This window comes from Anser anser, assembly GCF_964211835.1.
Source record: "Anser anser genome assembly, chromosome: 1".
Classification (NCBI taxonomy): domain Eukaryota; kingdom Metazoa; phylum Chordata; class Aves; order Anseriformes; family Anatidae; genus Anser; species Anser anser.
This window is the reverse complement of record NC_139720.1, coordinates 183477081-183498155: the sequence shown is the minus strand read 5'-3', so window position 1 is coordinate 183498155 and position 21075 is coordinate 183477081. Positions and strand designations below refer to the sequence as shown.

The following is a 21075-nucleotide window of genomic DNA, read 5'->3' as shown; positions in this document are numbered from 1 at the left end:
GAAAACGAGTTTCAATAAATGAGAATGCTGAGTGTGTAGTTGCATGGATTTCAGGTCATGTCAGAAAATTGCTATATTCCGCAATCCACGAGCCCCTTAAGATAGACGGGGATTAATACATCTGAAGTAAATGTTTTAGGCTATCTTTGGTCTGGGGCAGCCATAAATGTATTTACAGTATTTCCATTTTCAAGGTTATTTCTGCAACCGCAAGGGCTAGAAACTTCAGAAAATGCAAACTGACATTTTGGGTATAATTTGATGGTTGCAAAACATGAAGCGTGAGTAGCGTTCTAGTTTTTTTAACAAAACAATTACTAAGAAGGCAGCTGGCAATAACGTTCATATCAGGGTAGCATTTTAAAATGGGTCACAAATGTCTATCTGCTCTAGAAGTAGACGGTTCAGTGCCGTGAAAATTCATTTAATTTGAATTTTATTTGTAGTATTTGTATGGTTTATCCCTGTAAATGTTTAATAAGCCTTTTGAAACTGAACATAGCATTTTCTTAAGCAGTCCTTTTAATAGTGATTGCTATATAATATTTAGTAGAGGTAAATTCTGCAAAGGCTTTGTGTAACAGATCATTAAAGCTGATGTTCATGTTGTAACTGGAAGCTTATCCCAAGGCCACTCAGGTCCCAAGGGGAAGAAAAATTTCATTGTGTGCTTGAGGACCACACAGAACTAGAATGTTAATGCGTTTAATCCTAGAACATAAGGCTTATAGATAGCTGCCTACAGGTACTATTTGTTTTTACAAATCCTTATTTACACCTCTTGGGCCTTCATCTCCGTTTCTTTCGCAATCCCATCCCCAGTAATACTTTAAAATTCCTTGGAAACTAATGCACAAGAAAAGCTTAAGGGAAACAGGTGGCATGGCTGTATATAAAACATAATGGTGAAGACACCAAAAAAGCACAGGAATGAAAAAGAGTCACCTAATAGTAAACGCTCTCTGTTCCTCCTGAAGCTAGACACCTTGCTATTATTGCAACCACTGTAAGCTGTAAAGTCTTTTATAGCTTTTACAACTTTTAACCTTTAACATTTGTTTGAACAAGTTTTCATGCAAACTGTTTTACTATACTTCTGGTGGCATAGACAACAGCAGCTGATAGACACCATCTTGGGTTGGACGTTCCCCCAGCTTTTGTAGTATTTGTAACTAATTTTATCTGCATTTAGTAAGTTGATTGTAGTACAGGTATGATGCTGTCTTTCGTTACTGATTCTAGATCTTTACCCTGTCTGTGATGGAGCAGAAAAATGCCTTTGTCCCAGTGTACCTGCTTGTACTTCATCTCGGATGTGATGTTAGAAGGGCCACAAGTGTATTATTAGTTATGGTCAGCCATGGTTAATTTATTGAGAACTGCTAATGGCAGTAAGACGGTTGCACTTCTTCACTAAGTATGCCTTTGGGTCAGTTGGATGTGAAGAGGTGTCTGTTACCCATTAGAGAGGCATAATTAAATTTTATGATGATGTGTACTTGAAATCTTTCATACTGGAGATAATTAGTTAATTAGAGTAGCGGTCAGCTTCACTAGCTGGTGTGTGCTTCAACAAGTATTACTGTTTGTTTTTCTTTTATTTCTTTTAGTTTTTACTAATACGAAGTTGGAATGATTGGCAGTTTAAAAAAGGACATAGAATGTAAAGTTAATATTTTTCTCTCATCTCTGTTCTTCTGAAATGTCCAGCCTTAGAGTATTTTGGAAAAACTTTTAGTTTGGTGGCACTGCTTAAATGTAGAGTCCGAGAGTGCACGCAGCTATTCATGCTGAAGTCATCCATAAAATAATCTGAAGATTGTTTCAAGTTATTACTGTAAAATTATTTCATTACAGCCCGTCATTACAATTTGAAGCTGCATGGGCATTGACTAACATAGCATCAGGCACTTCTGCACAAACTCAAGCTGTTGTACAGTCTAGTAAGTATTAAAATTTGTTTATTGGGGGGTTGTGGATGTTTTGGGTAAAAGGCAAAAAGGGGGTTTTTGGATAACATACCACTTGTCATCAAAACTATTAAAATTATAAAATTGTATGTATCGGTCTTTCTCGAAAGTTTCTAGTTGTTCTTAAAGGTTGGTCTGTTTGTCAGTAACAATTAATATTAAGGATCACAGAACTGAATCTCCCTTTAAAGAAGATAGAGAATGACAGATGATATGAGTTTGACAAGAGCGTTAGTCCTTTCTAATTCTGGAGTTGATTATTGAAATCATGTACCGTTAACTCCCCTTCAGCTAAACCTTACATTAGGAAGTAATTCTTTCTACCTCAAGGGTATGTTCGTAAATCGTACTAAAGTTGTTAAATACACGGTTATGTAAGATTGCCCATTTAAATACACAGTTAAGAAAATTACCGTCCTTTCCTTTGACCATATGATTCATCTCTCCTGTACACACTGTGTTTGTTGTGCTGGCTTCGATTCTTATTTAACCAGCCACTGACACTTCCATTATGAAGAGACAGAAAATTAGAGCTAATTGAAGATAATTTATGTGTGCTGATTTCAATCAATCTGTTCTTATTTTTCTGGATTTTATATGTAGCTTTTGTGTATCAACATGCTTATCTTCCAACAATCACCTTTATGCTAAGTGCAATGTTTTGTCATTAAATGGGAGGCTGTAGCTAAGTAATTATATAATAAATTGCCTTAGTTTATTCATAGTCAGTGTTCTTATGCAGGAAAATGGTGACTTGGTTATTTGATTTTTTTTTTTTAAATATTTGAACCTGTCTTTCAAATCAAAATGCAATTTTTTATGTTTGGCTTATAAAATATCTCACAGTTAGATTCTGTATAGTTACTATATTGGAGCAATAGAATAAGAACGCTTATCAAAATGAGCTTTGGGTAAAAATCCAAAGCCTTTAAAAATTGTAAAAATCTTGAAATTGTTTAAAAAAAATAATTAAATCATTTGGGCACTTCTGCTTTAATCTAAATGCATCTTTAATCTAATTCTGCTTTACAGATGTCTATCTTTGAAAATGTATTCCCAAGTTTTCATCCTTCCCAGCTTGTTAATCGGTTAAGCATTTTTTTTCATCCTTTTTCAAGTTGCAATGTTATCATCTTTGGGTGAATGAATCCAAATGAAAAGGCTACTTATAGTATTTGCTTTGCAGAAAAGAGAGTGTGGAAATAAGATCTTAATGTGAAAATTAAAATTAAAATCAGAATGAAAAAATGCATGTGCACAGCTAAAAGCCTTGCTGTTAGATGCAGAATTACTCGAAGTTCAGGCTGGGATTTGTCCCGCACAAAATCTGTTCAGCTAATGCTTGAAAAGAAGCAAGTGTGATAAAATGATCTGCAGAAGCAAAAAACATTTCCTAAGTTTTGCTTCTGAAGAGAAAATGGCAGAAGTTTAGTCTGGCTGCCTTGTACTGGGAGGTGACTAAGCGCCTCTGAACTCTGCTCTATTTTTGATAAGGGACAGTTTGAGGAAACAAAGTGATAGACCCTTTCAGAGAAGGCTGCTCCAGCCTAAATCCAAAAGAAGAAGGCTTCCTGCAATCCAGAGGGACAGATGGCAGTTGGAGGGCCTAGCAAGAGAGGGAAAGTCCTGTACTCACAGAATAGATCTGGCACGAGCCAATTTGGAGCAGAAGCAATTAATTTTTTGAGAGCAGTAGATGAGAGAACGTGCAACTCACGCTTTCTCAGACTGTCCTGCTTGAGAGCTGATATGAAATAGTTTCGTTCCTGCTTTTGAAAGCATACCAGGATTGCAGTCTAATATAAACTGCATACTTGACCCTCCTCTCTCTGAAATATGTTGAATACATGTATGGCTGAAATGTGGTCTCTGTAATCACTGGGAAAAGGAAGCTTGAATATTCCTCTTGAGCTAACGGAAGTAGGATAATTGTGACAAGAAAAGAAAGTGTTCTTAAGCAATGTTATATTGCTTTCCCTCCCAACTTGTCAGTTGTAGGCTATTGCTGAATTACTCATTCAGGTTGGGGAAGGAAATTTAGGTTCTCTTTATTCTTCATCACTCTCTCTATTTTTTTTTCCAGAAAAATAACAGCATGTTTTGGCTCCTTATTGCATCTTAAATTATCAACAGAATATTGATTCATAGCTGCTCACAAATTGTGTTGCAATTCTGTAAAATTTCTAAAGCTATTTTGGTTCTTATGGTATCTAAAGAAAAAATACGCTTTTCTTCCAGAGTATACAAATTGATGTATTTTACTTTACTTAGAAAGGCTATAGGATGAGTATGATAATATAAAGATTTATAAAACTGTTGTAAGAATTCCCAGCTTTCAAAGAATACGGATTCTCTGAGGGGAAATAGCACATGGGAGTAGCTTAGATCTCTTAAATGTATTTATTTCATCAAAGACTGAAATCTAAAATCAGTAGCACTTCCTTAATCTGGTATGTTGCCTGTGTTACATAAGAACAAATAAAAACTCGTCTTAGTACTGTATGGCAGATGGATGCAAGTCTTCACTGCATGTGGAAACTAACTATAGCCACCTCTTGGGAGGAAAGCTATTTTCTTAAAGTCAAGATTTGAAGCACATTTGCATGAGTAGGCATGTCTTTCTGCTAGGTATGTATTGCTGTTTTGGATAAGTGGAAAATCTGAATCACCAGGACATTAAACCTAGCACCTACAGATCTGTGGCTCTTATATAGCACTTTGAGAAAGATGGGGAAATATTTAAATGTGGGGAGCAGTGTTGTTTAATAGTTGCTTGTTCTTGAGTCTATTTTTCCCCTCTCCAGATTTTATAGAAATGTTTAACTGAAATTTTATATGCTGTTCATAAGAGAAATCTGTATCTTAGTATAAGGTGTGGTAGAGAAAGTTTAATATGGATCAATGAACTTATTATGCATATTATGTTCCAATAAAAACAAATCCAATCCTTTCGTTCTATAGATGCAGTACCCCTCTTTTTGAGACTACTTCATTCACCACACCAGAATGTCTGTGAGCAGGCTGTCTGGGCTCTCGGAAATATTATAGGTAACTGTTGTTCTTACAATGGTTGGAATTCAGGGAGTGTTTCATTTTAGAATTTGACTTTTGAACATCGGCATTATCATGTGAGACTATGTTTCCTCTGAATTCTGTGGCTTAATACAATTTTTCATGTGGCAAGAATTACATCTGTACATGCAATTTTTTTCTAAAGAGTAGTGCCACTTGCTACACAAAATGTTAACAGGATAAATTCTGTGTCTCCTAAAATATACATACATATCCGTACGTATGTATATTTAATTGAACACGAACTTTTAGTAGTAAACTATTGGTGAGGAAACATAGAATTTCAGTATCCCGACATGTCATTGCATACATTTCAAGATTTTCCATTTTTAATGTAATTTCTTTTACAACAATTTTCATTTCTGTAGGTGATGGTCCTCAGTGTAGAGATTATGTCATATCACTGGGAGTTGTCAAACCTCTTCTGTCCTTCATCAATCCCTCCATTCCCATCACCTTCCTTCGGAACGTCACATGGGTCATTGTAAATCTCTGCAGGAATAAGGACCCCCCACCGCCTATGGAGACAGTTCAGGAGGTAAATAAAGAATTACAAGAGAGATAATTTTTTATACTCTGGGCTAGAAGCTAGATATTTCACATTGTCATACTATGAATTTATGTATGTCTTTTGCCACTGTCTTCTGTCACTTACCAGTTATTAAATGAAGTAATTTGACCAATTTGGTGCTTCTTACTGAGATTATAGCAAAACTACTCATAACATCTGAAACTGAAGATTGATTATTCATATATTAGAATGGATGCAACAAAATTAACACTCTAGAAAGTGTTAACGTACTCAGCATTTAATATTTTTATCAAAAAAGACTACAAACAGGGTTCTATATATATTCTGTATATAGGATTATTCAAACGCAATTATTTTCAGTAAGAGGAAATACATATATTGAATGTAGTGTAGTTTGTGTTTTGATTAGTTGTGAACATGCAGTCATTGTCAAGTCCTCACTTGAGAAGCATCTGCAAATCTTTTTAAACTGGTGAACAAATACAGTGTTTAGAGTAGGCGCATCTAGTAAAGTTATTTGACTAGAACTACAGTTGTAAGTAAAGCTCTTCATTTTAAGATAAATTCCAAAGCCCAGGTGCGGTTTTTGAAGCTGTGTGAAGATTGGAAGTGTAAGATTGGTAGTGAGTAAACTCCAATGTATTCTCCAAAATGAAGCAGAAACTCTTAGAAGTAAGAATTTACCAAATTAAAAAAAAAAACAACACTGTTATAAGCAGTCTTGCCATTACTCAGTTATATACTTTCTCTGTACATGAATACAAAAATATATAATTTTATTTCAATCCAAAGAGGGTTTTATGTAAATAATTTTTACTATGTTTTTCAATAACTTTAAGCTTTCATAAATAGCAGGGAGATGTCTTATTTACGGTGTTTTTGTGTTTTCTCTAAGTCTAGTCTGCTCTCTGTGTGTCTTTGAAATAAATTACTTCCTTGTATTTTTACAAATTTTAAATAAAATATATTTTTATACATACTTTGGGGGAGGGAATGAGCAGTTGCTGGGAAATACATGAGTAATGTACTAATGCAGTCTCAAACATTAGTCTCGAGTCTCAAGTTTTGTGACTGCACTACTTGGATTCGTGTTTACACAGCAAATTTTATTCTACTCTAATGACTGATGAACTTCTTTTCAGATTTTGCCAGCATTGTGTGTTCTCATTTACCATACAGATATAAATGTAAGTAATTTCTAAAGTTCTAAATATTTAGATTGTTTTCTCTAAGAGAAAATGCTATAAGATTTTGTTGGTGGTTAATTTGTTTTTGTGTGTTAATTTACATATACTTAAGCAGTAAATGGACAATTAGATGCTAAGATTATTATAACTAGCCATTCAGACCATGAAAAATGAAGTGCAAGCACCACTCCTAAAATATCTTTTCTAAAAGGCTTATATTTACGTTAGAAATTACATTTTAAAAAAATACTATTTTGCAGAATTGAGCACTGAAAATTTAGAATTGTGATCTTTACTATTGACTTGACTTAATTCTGCCCCAATTTGTAATTTTGAATAGCTGATATATAATACATGTGTGCAAAGATATGTATAATTCTATATATTAGTTGGATCAAATACTGTAATTATGTGGGTAATTCGGATTTTTACAACCTGTTGGGTGCCTGAATTTGCAACCTGTTTAACTAAAGAAATCACATATAAAAATATATTTAAGTAAATATCAATCAGCTATTGTTCTGTGGCACCTTCAACAACTTCTCTTCAGATTTTTAATGCTAAACCTTCAGTACTTCCCACATTCCTGAACCGTGGTTTTACATACATTCTCAAAGTAAAGTCCTAGAGATCTGGACTTACCTCCTGAGGTCTTACATCATGACTTCAGGAACCAAGATCTGTATAACTAAGGGTTACTGAGCTGCTTTTCTACTCCTCCTCCTGTCAGGACTTTGTAATGTCTTGGACTGTTGCTCCCCGTAGTGACCTCCAAATTAGGGAAGCAAAAATGGAACCTTTGCGGTGTGTCTAGGGGTAGGACATAAGGTTGGTGGAGATGTCTTAGGTTATCTGTTTCCACAACGAGGTGGTGGTGTTTCTGCTGCTTTTTTAATGGTGTAGTGGGCATGGCTCCACAAATATTTGCCAACAGTTTAGTTTGGGATTTTGCCAGAGTTTTCCCAGTGTAATATGAGTGGGAGACAGCACATGGTGACTTTGCAATTCGTGATTTGGACAAACCTGAATGGAAACTCATAGTAAAACCAAAATGTATCTAACCTATAGGCTTTTTCTTTTTTCCTGCCAAATTTGAAAGCTTTTTGCAAGCAATGATTGTGTGAGAGCTTCTTAAATTAGATATGAGACTATGTGATGCCAGGTTTTGACTGATCTCAATTAGGGTGCCCATCTTTTTGATCCTGAGAGTCAGGTGCTAGTTTGGAGGTACCACTGTGGTCCCAGCCTCTGAGTATTGGAGCAGCAAACCTATCTTTGGAGATGAGTCAGTGATGCAGGTAGGTCAGCCAACAGTACTGTGAGCACTTCTGGCGGCTGCTGCTCTCGTCACCAACAGGGCTGTGAGGCAGCAAACTGGTGAGGCACCATCTCTCACTGCTTCTGCTGCGATACCGGCTCCACTGCAGCACGTTCTGCTGTCCCTGTGGCGTTAGTGGGTGAGGGCAGCAGCAGGCTGTGTCAGGAGAGCGTTAGGTCCATGCTGTCTGGTCCCTGGAAATGGGTGGAGACAGCCTATGGGACAGGACTTTACAGTCCTTCCCACATCTTCAGTACTATTTAGCTGTCCTAATAGCTGGAAATTTTGGATGGGTACCTCTTTTAAAAGTAGAATGCAGGTGCCTTTATGGAAATAGCAGATGAGGTTTCTTTTGGTTAAGTTGTCAGGGAGGGGAAGCTGGCTCCCAAGTTGCTATTTGGGTGCAAGTTGTGCTGTTCCCATTTGAAGCTCCCTTAAATCTCAGTGAGCTGGGCCACTGGCTCCTTTTTGCTTACCATGGAGCACTCAGCCTGGGCACAAGCTCTGCCTACAAGGCCTTTCAAACACAAGTTCAGACCATCTGATCTCAGAACATAATTAAGATGCTTAGATTTGGAGCCTGTTGCTCTAAGCTCATCGTGGTAAACCGGATGAGAGCCACATTCAAAAGGTGTTTTAGTACACAGAATATAAAAGGTGCCTTAGCATGCAGAATATAGAGGGAGCATAGGCTAACTCTGCTCTTAATTTAGGCACTTCACTTAAGTGCAATGAATTCAGGCCTTAGTCTTCATTACTATTACAGAGAGCAACTGCTTTGCTTTGGTTTGCAATGGACTTTTACTTAGAAATGCAGAGATCCAGATACCTCAACAGATGACGCCCTCAGCGGGGTCCAGATTTCTCTTCCTGCAGTTCCTAACATCATCTCTAAGTGATGGGATATTACCACTCTTTCTGCTAGCTTTGTTTCTGCTTCAAAAACTTCCTTTAAAATAACAGTAACTTTTGTACCTTTCCTTTTTTTTTTTTTTGAGGGCTCTCAAATCATCCTTATCGAGTCGTCAGTGATGTAGTCATTACTTTCTTTAAGATACTAAGAGTGCCCTGCATGATAATCATTCCTTTGTGTTTTTTCCCTTTGCTTGAACAGTTGCCACCTTACAATAGCTGTTACTCCTTTAGCTGGTGTAAGAAGTTCTTTGCTGTGGATTTTAATCTCGATATGAAGGCCAAAGAGGATACGTTGAGGATAGTTTGCAGTTTAACTTCAAAACTGCACTATGGATCAGAAATGTTAAAGTGTATATAGATGGATTACATACCATGGGAATTTAGGTATTCTGTAATCAGAAGATAGCACATCTAACAGATTAGGGCAGGGCCAGGAGGCTGGCTCAGTATTGTCTTCAGAAAGTTACTAGCATAGTTACTTACCTGAGCTGATCATCAATCTGTGAAATGCAAACCAAGCCAAAAAATTTACTTTAGTCAGGTGATGTGTGCTGTAATTTTATGCACCAAAACGTGGTGTTTAGTTAAAAAAAAAAAAAAAAGAGGACATAGAAATTATTTTCATGGTACAAATGACCCCAGTTATCATAGGTGTACCTAATAATCTAAAATTCTACAAATCAGTTTGCATTATAGTATTTGTGTTTTTCCTGTAGCGGAGTTGCATGCTCCTTTTTTACCCAGATGTGTGGAATGTTGATCGCTAAATTAAGACTGGGTTATACGGATCTTGCTATTCAATCTATAAACCATGTTCTTTCCAACTTGTAGATTCTTGTGGACACCGTTTGGGCTCTGTCCTACTTAACAGACGGTGGTAATGAACAGATACAAATGGTGATTGATTCAGGAGTTGTACCTTTCCTAGTTCCCCTTCTGAGTCATCAGGAGGTTAAAGTTCAAGTAAGTCTGCTTCAGTGTCTTTGAATAGTCTTTTGTAACCTATTTGCTTTAAAGAATGTGCTTCCAAGTATTTATTAGTGGTGTTCTGAGACGAGCATTTATAGCTACATTTGTTGTAGGTAAACTGAACAAAAATGTTACCTACACTAAGGAAAAAAGGTAATTTAAAATTACATTGAAGTTGTTTTGAGATTTCTTTGATTTTGTTAGTGACAGGTTAAACATTAACTTCCATTGGGTGATTACCAGCGGTGCATTCCTTTTGTGCTCCTAGAATACTTAATGACAATAGGTTTTACATTTTCCAAATTATATATACTCTTTTTTTCTGTTGCCACATGTATGGTTGCAGCATCTGAATAGCTCATGGAAATCAGCTATGATTTTGAGACTTGATGAATGTTAAAATATTTGCAGATTCTTAGTCCTTTTAGTAGAGTAAATTTCTGGTTATCTACAAAAGGTAGGGTAACTGACCTTGTTTGATTAATTTCAAAAATGAAGGGAAACTTAAAGTTAGTTAATATGTCCTTGATTTTTATAAACTAACCATTGGAATGTGGAAGGGTTTTTTTTTCTATGTCTGCGCATTTATCATGTTTGTTTAGTTTGGACTTTGGATGAGACTTGGCTGTCTTGAAATTTGTCAGGCCAGTTCATTTGATGAAAACAAGTCCCTCCAGTATTCTGTCACTTATAAAGCACTAAATAACTAATACATAAGAGTATAGCGTACATTTTTGAAAGTCAAGTAAGAGTCAATAAGAATAAAAGTAGTCTTTTTTTTTTTTAATACTGCAGTGGAGACCTGAATCGAAAAGTAAGCAATATTGGCAGACATAGTCAAGACCTAGATACATTTATTGTAAATCAGATCAGATACACAATGAATTATTTTATTGTTTTAATACCCTTTTACTTTCTAGTCTTTACACTTTTGGAGTTGGGCTGCAGTGCATCTATTGAGTAAAATTCTGTAGTATGTGTTTCTGTTCTGGTGAAACAGCACCCCTTTTTAGAGTGTAGCTGGCAGGCTGAAGCGCTAAATTGTGTTTTGCAAAGTGTTTTTGTAGAGGCATTTTAAAATGATCTTTGTTTTAGCATAAGTAACAGCAACGTCTTTAACATGCAATTTTTTTTTTCCTTCCCACTTCGGATATTCAGACAGCAGCACTGAGAGCAGTAGGCAACATAGTAACTGGTACTGATGAACAGACACAAGTTGTTCTCAATTGTGATGTTTTGTCTTACTTCCCAAACCTCCTGACGCATCCAAAAGAGAAGATAAACAAGGTATATTATGATCTGCTTCTTCCTAACTTAATCTTGTTGTTTAAAATGTAGAACTGTAGTCTGTAGCACGTTAGAGAAGAATTTCTTATAGCTGTTATCTCTGGGATGTCAGCAATTCTGCATAAAGATGCAGCAGCCTTTGAGGCTGGTGCTTAATTAGGGCTGAAGCCAACCAGGCATACTGGGGATCTGTGCATTGGTGTTGATGCCCAGTGCTTTTTGGGAGGACTGATGGTTTTTGCTTTTAAGTGTGATACTTTTTTTTCAGTTTGCTTGCACAGTGAGTAATTGCTGAACTTGCATTAGGGTTTTTCATATGTAAGGATTGTTACTTTGGGTTGAGTCCAGTGAGATGGGTGAGATTGATCCAGTTTTTCCACTCAGCAAAATTAAAGAGGCTTGATGAAATAACACCTTTTTCATTGCGGAGTTTTTTCTCTTCTGTTGTCAGTCCTCGCTTTCAAGGGAGTAGGGAATACCATTGCCCTTTTTTGAAAACTATCCCTGGGTTTCCTCTCCTTCCTTCTGGCAGAGGGAACTTTGCTTCTGCAGAGGACTGGGTGGTATAGGGAGAGTTAGAGGAAAGAATGTGATCGATGGCCTCTTTTCCAGAGCTGTATTTGATGATGTTTTTTGTTAATAATTTTTGTTAATCATCATGCCATCTTTCCCTGCGGAGATGGGACTGGTGGAGGAGAAGAAAGTTTTTTCGTTTCTCTCGCCTTTTGTTTATCTTACACTTATCTTACACTTATCTTTGTCTTTGTTTATCTTTATTTCCCTATTTTAGCTTACCACTGAGGGGAAATCTGTTAGTGAGGAATCTATGTCTTCAGGGCCTGGCAACTGCCAAGAGCACTGAAGAAGTTAATCTTTGACAGTTCAAACAGCTATGATTTGTTTCTGACTGCCCTTGTAGCACTCAGGAAAGAACGAGAAATGCCAAGATTCAGTGCTTTTGAATGCCAAGAAATGAACTATTATTGTATAAGGGGAGTGTATAAACACCTTCGAGTTTTTTGATAAATGTTGTGAGGAGCAAATAAAAGTCAGATATACGTCCCTGGAAAATGGAACCCATTGTTTTCTGCAGTACTTTGTAATTGGCTCTTTGATGGCTTATTAAAGTCTGGTTTTAGTAAAGATTAGAGCTTTTTTAAGATGTTCTCAATTGTCTTGACAAGTATCCCCCATTGTAACCATGAATTTGTTGCTGCCATTAAATGTTATCTATGCTGAGGAACCACCTGAAAGCGATAACTGCTGAGTAAGGTCTGAGGACTGAGAGTCCTGTCCTGTCTGATAATTAATGGGAAAACTCGAATGAGCTTTATAAGCTCTACTTCATGTTTCAGGAACAAAATGGGAGCTGGAAGCACAGAAAGCTACTGCTGAGCTGTCAGGTCAAATATTACAGAAGTCCCTTTTTATATGGGGTTTTACTGATTTTCTTTGCAAAACTGATCAAAAGTTTAAAACGTGGCTGTGATTCCAGCAGCGCAAAGTGGATGTAAGGTTTAAGCCAGTATCACTCCCAGCGAATGGAAACACTCCTTGTGTAAGTAATAATCTGGCCCAGGGAATTAATCATATCAGTTTTGTATTGATCCCCTGCATGTTTGGCTTTCACAGTGCAATAAAGGTTGTGTGCTGGAAGTGCTAGTGGGGAGGAAACCCGGAGGCTGTTTAGAGATTGGTCATTGTATGAGTTGAGGATTTGAGGTTGTTTTGTTCGGTTTGTTTTTTTTTTATCTGTTGACTGTTTTTGAAAAGTGCTTTGCTTTTTTATTTTTTCCATTTTTAGGAAGCAGTTTGGTTCCTTTCCAATATCACAGCAGGAAACCAACAACAAGTTCAGGCTGTAATAGATGCTGGTCTAATCCCTATGATCATACACCAGCTGGCTAAGGTCAGTCAAACTATCAGCTATGTGAGTTGTCATCCTCTTTTTATAAACCTGACATGAGGAGTCGGTGATTTTTAATAATAAGCTTGACAGATGTTTCCATGTGGATTTTAATGAGCTATTAATTTTATTCTTCAGGGGGACTTTGGAACACAAAAGGAAGCTGCTTGGGCAATTAGCAATTTGACAATAAGTGGGAGAAAAGATCAGGTATGTGTAGTAGGATTTCAAATTGTCCTGAAAACATTGTACCTGCAGCCATTTGTAAGAAGTAAAATGTTCAAAGCATTTTGGATGCTTTGTTCAAAGGATTTTTTTCCTATTATTTAGGTTGAATACCTTGTACAGCAAAACGTAATCCCGCCATTCTGCAATCTACTCTCAGTAAAGGATTCTCAAGTGGTACAGGTGGTGCTGGATGGTCTGAAAAACATCCTGATAATGGCTGGTGATGAGGCCAGCTCAATAGCTGAAATTATAGAAGAGTGTGGAGGTAAGTGCTTTTTAGGCTTTTTAAAAAATTAATTTACTGAATTTTATTCTGTCTTCTGGCCGTTGTTGATGTTTAGTACAGCATTTTTGTGACCGTGGGCTATTTAAATAAGCAATCGAGACTTTTGCAATGAGGAAAATGACACACTTTCCTGTTTAGCTTGTTTTGGGGATGGTCATGTTGGAGGCAGTCAGTGGAGGAGCTTTCTGTAGCTTAGGTATTTCTAGACTTAAATGAGAATTGTATTTCTTTTCATTTGGCTGTTGCATATAGTTGGTTGTGTGGTAAAACACAATTCTTGCTTTAATTACTGCTTTGGAAGCAGATGTGAGGATCATAATTCCATTAAGACCGAAACAGGATGAGGAGTCAGGCTTTCGGATATTGCAGTCTTAGTATTTACTCAGTATTAACAAAGTATTGCAAACTTTGTATTAACAAGCTACAAGCCTCCCTATTTTCTTCAAGGCTTCCTTGTTTTTTCCCAGTTTGGGACTACAATTTTAGTTGATATAGTAGAGTAAGGTAGCACTAAATGGATGTTTAAGAACTTAGTGTATTGAAAACTTTTCCCTTGTGTATACCACATCCAGTTTGAAAATGGGACTATAGTTTTAAGCTGCTCTTAGCATGAGACTTTGTTGCCTTATTGTTTAAAAATTGTATGCAACTCACAAATAATGCCACTTCCTTATTCATATATGCAGAAGGCACAATGACTGGGACAAAAGCTACATGTTAGACAGCAGAAGTCTTAAAAAATAATTTAAAAATGAAAAAACAAACACAGAAGTACAGAGAATTTTATCTAAAAAGAGAGAAAATTCCCTTATCCTGTGTTCATAAAATGGGATATTCCATGGCATGCAAAGGTTCACAAACTATTTTTTTTAAAATCTTGGAGACAAAGATAGCTATTGTGTAGATAATACTTGGAAACTGAGCTGCATCTTTTTTATTATGTTTCTTTAGTAATCTCTCATGATTTTTCTTGTTTTCTTTTTTTTTTCAAAGTAGTTAGTAACTCACTTTAGATTAAACTTAAAATTCTTCTCCTTTTTCTTTTATCCAGGGTTAGAGAAAATTGAAGCCTTGCAACAGCATGAGAATGAAGACATTTATAAACTAGCATTTGAAATCATAGATCAGTATTTCTCTGGTGATGATGTAAGTATGCTAAGGATTGAAAAGCATATGTGCTGTGCTGTTACTGTTATCGTAGTATGTACGTTGTCACTGTTGCTCAGTTCCAGTTGTGATAATAGGTTGGCCGGGAGGTCAGTTTTCCTGTTCCTTTTTCAGTTCACCTTCCCTTAATTGAAAGTCTTTGAAGAGTTTCTCAATATCAAGAACTTCTGTAGCAACATTATGATGAGTGATCTCGTTTTAGTTAAACAAATTGATTGATGCTGACCTAATGTTATATTGACCTGTACATTGACATGTAATTACTTGTGATTAGAGTCAAAACAGTTCTCTGGCTCTCCTGCTTTGCTTTCTCATACATCAGTCTTAGGAGTGGCAGAGCAGATCCTTAATTTCAGATAGATTACTGTATTTCAGCTCTGTAATTGCTCAGTCTGGATTCTGCATTGAAGAGAGTCATTAAAACCAGAAGACTCTCTGCAGCTGTTTGAGCTAGACCATCAGATATTTTCTTGCATCCCAAGTAGACATTTTGACAGTTTGGTTTACAGCTCTTCCTGCTGCTGGCTGCTTGTGAGTGCCTCAGAAACACTTCAGGAATAATGGTTGCCTTTTCTAGGCCTTGTAGGGTGTTTGCACTTCTGCAGCCTGGCAGTACTGTGTCTTCGGTTCTTTTGGCTAACAAGCCTCATAAATTGAACTCTTCAGATATCAGCTCTAATTTTATGACTTCCTAATTTTCCATTTATGGTCCCATCGTGCAGCTGTGAGGTTAGTCACCAAAAGTTAAGATCTGTGAAAAGTTCCCTATGCTTTTAATGATTCTGTGGGCAGTGTCTAATAATCTCCATAATGGCTCTGAGACTTCCGTAGTTAACTGAAGAGCACAGTCTGGTTGGTGTGGGTGGAAAAATACCCCTGTTGAGGTTACTACTCCCTTTTGTGCATTTACTTTTTACATAAACTGGTGTGATTTAGTCTGTGCCTAATTGGCTGAATTTACCTCCTTTACTTGGGAGCGAGACTTTACTTCAAATTATTGCTTATACTGGTAGCGCGTGTTCTGGAGTTTCTGAAACTTACTAGGAATTGTAGAAATTCCATAATTGGCAGATTGGAACTAAAACACAGCAACAAACAAATTTTGAGGCAGTAACTGTAAGTGGCAAAATGAACCCTTGTCAGTTTAGTACCAGTGCAAACAAACAAGAAAAAAAAAAAAAACTGAAACGAAATCCAAGGAGAGAAGAGAGTGGTTATGTTTGCCTCCTTGGTAGTGTTAAGCTTGACTGCCCAGGAGTATTCCTGCCTTCTGTCACTTCAGGAGCTTCTGAGTTTCTGTGTTCTCATAAGATGTTGCTGGTCACTAGATATTCACCCCTTCATTGTTAATCCCAAATGCTCCTTTGCTGAGTCAGCCCTGTAAAGTGCACAGGCAGTTGGCAGGTACTTTAGGACCAGCACTGATAGCTTCCTGACTTTTGTTTATTTCATAAAAGATAGGAGAACTTCTTTAACATTACTTTGTAGTACCCCTCCAGAAGGCAGAAGTGCTAATTTATCAACTCACAAACATTTGCAAAGCATTCTGAAACCAGATTCGATCTTCATTTGGTAGTGACATGCCCTAGTCTTCCTCCTGCGAATTGTTGCTGTCCCCAGATGCCTTAATCCCTCCTTCCAATTTAGCCGTTAAGTCGCCCAAAGTAGAAAGAAACATAAAGACTTGAGGTGTGTCAGTTCAGAAGTCTGCACTACTCCAATGACAGACCTCAGAAACCTCTTTAGACCCCACAAGGGCTCTTATATGTGCTTCCAAAATGACACACAGTTTGAACCAGCGTGTGACTGCTACAGCCTGATTTGTAGGGACGGTGTGTTCGGGGCACGGGTGCAGCTGGTGATTTGGAGGAGGATGTGTAGGGGTTGAAGTTGTGCAGGTTGAGGGTACTGCCAGTGGTACTTCTGGTTTCTAGAGGCAGTTATGGCAGTGAACGCTTAAATCCTCACAGCCCTGAGGAAGTTGGATAAAGTTGGGTGCAGATGCCTTGCATTCTATATTCATAAAGTATTTTTGGTTTAAAAATATTTCAGATTGCACTTACGGGAATTACGTAAAACTGCTCTGAAATGAGTTAGTCTAAATCCTTCAGATCCTAATAGGAGATGCCAATTATTCTTTTAAGCTTTATACAAGTCTTTCTATCAGCTGCTAATAAAAATTTTCATGTTGCAATAAATGGGAGAAAGTACAAAACTAATTTTGGAATTTACATCTAGTGATCAGCCAACTGAAGAAGTGCTGGAAATTGGCATTGAAAATTAAATTGCACAGCTAAAATAGCAACAGCTTTGACTGAGCAGCAACCCAGTCTCTAGCCGTGTTGATTTTCTGTTCCCCCAATGGTATTAGAACAGAGCTGATGTGTTGATCTTTTTAAACAAAGCTGAGGAATTGAATTGAAAAAACTAATCTAATTTTATTGCAATAATGCTTAATAAATAGATGAAGGTTTGTGAATCTCGCTTACGTGTGCTGGATTGTGCTGGGAATTGGCCTCTGATGCACTTTTGTTGCTTTATTTCACAGATCGATGAAGATCCCAGTCTCATTCCTGAAGCCACTCAAGGAGGTACTTACAATTTCGACCCAACGGCCAACCTTCAAACAAAAGAATTTAATTTTTAAGTTCAAAAAAGTGCAGCTTCTCTGTCCCACACCAGTATGAAGCACCACCAGATGGCTACCAAGTGAAGAAACAAAAGGCTCCAAGACACACATGCCTCTTCGTTTTGATGCTTCTAAAGCAAGCCATGTATCGGTCACTTTGCAGTTGCCAAACATCACTATCACATGGACTGTAAATGCATATGCATGATCTCTTAAACTGTTTCAGAATTCTTTTTAACAGTCCCAACTACCTTTTTTTGCCTTTTTCCTGGTGCCACATGCTGACAACCGCAATCTGCAGTTTTGTTAAGAATATTCCATAGTGGTGGCACATTGGCTTTCCACGGAAAAGTAGCTTCTTTGGAAAATGGTGCGCTGTGGATCAAGACACTTTGGTATGATGCGTACATTTTGGAAGACTTTACAGGGGCCCAGTTTGCTCTGAGCCTCCATCATCCTCCTCCACAAACATATTTTCATATACTTTATGTGGAAGAATAGATTAAAAAATGCAAGCCAATTGAATTTCATTGGTGAAACTGAAATAAAAGTAACTTAAAAAAAAAACACTTGGCAATTGATTAAACACTTAAGTTTAAAGCAAACAAAAAAACTACTTCATCTATCAGTAATTGATGTGTGTTCGTTAACTGCCTCAGAAACCAGGGTTGGAGAAAGAACTGTAGATTTGGACTGGTAAAGCTTTGCCATTATACCTAATTTTTGAGAACAGCGAGCCCTATTTGACCACTCACTTCAGCCTGTGTGTTCCTGCTGTTTTGAAGTAATCAAATGCTGTGCATGGTATTTTACCTGAGCTACAAACCTGTTATGGACTTGAACTTCTGTTTAAGCTGAAAGCAAGAATCCCAGACTGTAGAAAAAAAAAATCTGTCCAAAAATGTATTAGTTAAAAAAGAATCTTGCTTTCAACTTTCAGTAGTCAATATATTTTGTTTTAAATTGATAATTGGATATGGTTGATTTATATTGGGTTTAAACTGTGGAGCTTTCATGTTTACTGTAATTTAGTCTTAAACTATTTTTTACTTAGTAACCAGTGCTTATGATGATGTGGTTGGCAACAAACCAGCAACTACTTAGAAGCGTCATAAAAGCTTCATTCTTGGAGTATTGGAAGAGTAATTCAGAAATTAGTCTCAAATCTTATTCACGTGATTACAAAAGATGCAAACTGGTTGATGTGTGAGGCTGGATGGAAGCTGCCATGATTCAGCATAAACCCGATGTGCAGTGCACATTAAATAACTTTACGTAAGGTATGTGAGGTCATTGCTTTTGGAAAATCGCCTGACCCAGTCATTTTCAAAGGGATTTTGGTATTGCTGGAGCGAAGATCGATACTTGTGAAATTCTGTAAGCTATCACACAAACTGGTTTTGTTGCTGTTGTTTACTGGGTGTAATTTCCCAATGCATTGATGTGAAGGGATAGAAAAATCTAAACTAATTTAGTTATTGGATGTGGGTTGTATTTACTGTGATGAAGATAAGGACAGATGCCATCAGAGCTTTGTGGATCAGCTGTTTTTCCACTGATGAACAACGCATAGCAGGTGTGCATTCATTAAATATATATCTGCCAAGGTGGAGCCACTTTAAAGAGCGAGTTGTCTTGTATCTTAACTTGATACAAGCGTATGTTTAAACTGCAAGATTTTTACTTGCTAGATAATCTGTTTTAATATAGTGGTTTGGCCTCTGATTATTTATAGGTTTTATAAATTTTAGAATCAATTTCTCTTTAAGGTGGCTCAGATTTTTCAACTCTTGTGCACATAAAATTGAGTTGAAGTTCATTGTGCCTTTTTTCTTTTCCCAAAAGTTGAGTTGAAGCTTCATATGGTAACTGCATCCTATTCACACACTATAGTCTAAGATCTTGAAACTGTGTGGTGTTCGCTAAAAAACTAAACAATAAAAAGTCAAAGTTAGGTAAGGTCACAAAGTTCTTGTGAAATTAGAGTTCCAGCAGGTGTTATTGTGAACAAATATTTCCCTTTCTAACTCAATTTAGTTTCCCTATATGCCATATAGAATGACGGTTACCCTGTTCAGCCTGCACTCACTACTATCCTACAGGTTATATACAAATTGATACTAAAACAACAGTTTTCCACTACTGTGAAGATTTGATCTTTTTCTTGCACTCAATGCATTACATTAAAAGTGAACATCGGAGAACTGAGGTAAAGCAAGACAAAGCGTTCGCTCAGTTCCTTCTGTTGTGACCTTATCAGCTTTTGATTGGGATTGCACCATTTCATAGTTAATAAAGGAAACAAAGTATATTGCTGCACTTTTACGTTTTCAGAACAGTGTTTAAAATTGCATTGTTTTTATTATTTTTTTAAACTATCAGTTAAAATAGACTAAAACGTTCTTTCAAAGAGGCATCTAAATGTGTTCCTAATTTTGTATATGGGCTTAGGTTTTGTAACCAATAAAAAGCTGCTATCAAATACTATAAAAAATTCAAGAACTTATTTTGAAAATTATGAAACTGCTTAGTCTTCACAGATCTCGACTTAGGGGTTTTTGTCTTTGACTAGATATTAGTTAGCAGAACTCCGCATCAAAGTTTGACATATGTTACAAGAATGAATAAAGTAAGCTAACGCAGTGATCTCTGAAACGTTGGGTACTGTTCTACTACTGAGTTTTATTTTAGGGAATTGTTTCCCAAACATGTACAGGAGGCCATGGTAAGTGGGCTGCAGCCACTCTGCACAACTGTGTATGAAAGAGTGACTTCTGCTAAAGGTGTGGAGGTGCACCACAGCACCGGGGAGCTCCAGAAACGTGTTTTCCAGGTCCCAGTGCTGGGCTCTAACTGCTGATACCACACGAGTTTTATGATCAGGTGGGCACTGCTCCTTGGTCTTCACCAAGACCAGCCTTAGACAGGAAGCTGACGTCCCCATGGCTCTCCATAGCCGGGATGGATGGCAGCGTCCCTGACCCCGACAGACAGGGGACCCCTTTTGGGTTCCGCTCAGGTGGGTTAGATTTGGATCTGCATTGCCCAGCAGATAATGTCCCAGCAGGTCCTACCTCGATGGCTTGGAAGATGCTACACTGGAATAAAGAATGCCTTACTTTAGGAGACGTTTTGGAAAGAATAAAACCTGGGGGATATCTTGATGTCCCTCATACTTTTTAAAATATAAGCACTTTCATTTTGTTCGCTTGATCTGCTAAAGCAGAAATGAGAAGATCCACAGACAGGCAAATTAAAAAAAAAAAAAAAATCCATCCAGGCCCTAAATACAACCCATTTTGTTATTCTAATCTGATAGTTAATAGTTAATGATTTTGAATGTGATTCAAGTTGTTCTTTTCTACCAAAGCAGCCTAGTTGTGTTGTGTTCCTTCTGGTTGGTTGCATAAAAAAATGCTCCCTTTCGTGTCACAATTATGCTTCATTTCATACATATGTAGGACAACAAATTACTACAAACCATTAGGAAGCACTTTTCAAGAAGAAAAGGGGGGAAAAGTAGAAAACTGGGCTCCAACAGGCAAGGTTTTGTCACAATGGCCACCGTCCATCCCCGCTGTCCCCGTGTGCGTTGCCGTCCATGGGAGC

The 21075-nt window shown here is 37.2% G+C and overlaps 1 protein-coding gene across 1 annotated transcript in view; it reads left to right on the top strand.

Annotated features, from left to right (window-relative positions):
* Positions 1–19960, top strand: part of KPNA3 (karyopherin subunit alpha 3) — a 52663-nt gene extending 32703 nt beyond the window's left edge. The window contains exons 7-17 of the mRNA XM_083796314.1: positions 1858–1943; positions 4932–5018; positions 5411–5580; positions 6717–6761; positions 9826–9957; positions 11122–11250; positions 13055–13159; positions 13295–13366; positions 13487–13649; positions 14722–14816; positions 17386–19960. Of these exons, the coding sequence (XP_083652440.1) occupies positions 1858–1943; positions 4932–5018; positions 5411–5580; positions 6717–6761; positions 9826–9957; positions 11122–11250; positions 13055–13159; positions 13295–13366; positions 13487–13649; positions 14722–14816; positions 17386–17484 (1183 nt within the window). The 3' untranslated portion in view covers positions 17485–19960. The remainder of the gene's footprint in view (positions 1–1857; positions 1944–4931; positions 5019–5410; positions 5581–6716; positions 6762–9825; positions 9958–11121; positions 11251–13054; positions 13160–13294; positions 13367–13486; positions 13650–14721; positions 14817–17385) is intronic.
* The last annotated feature ends 1115 nt before the right edge of the window (positions 19961–21075 follow it).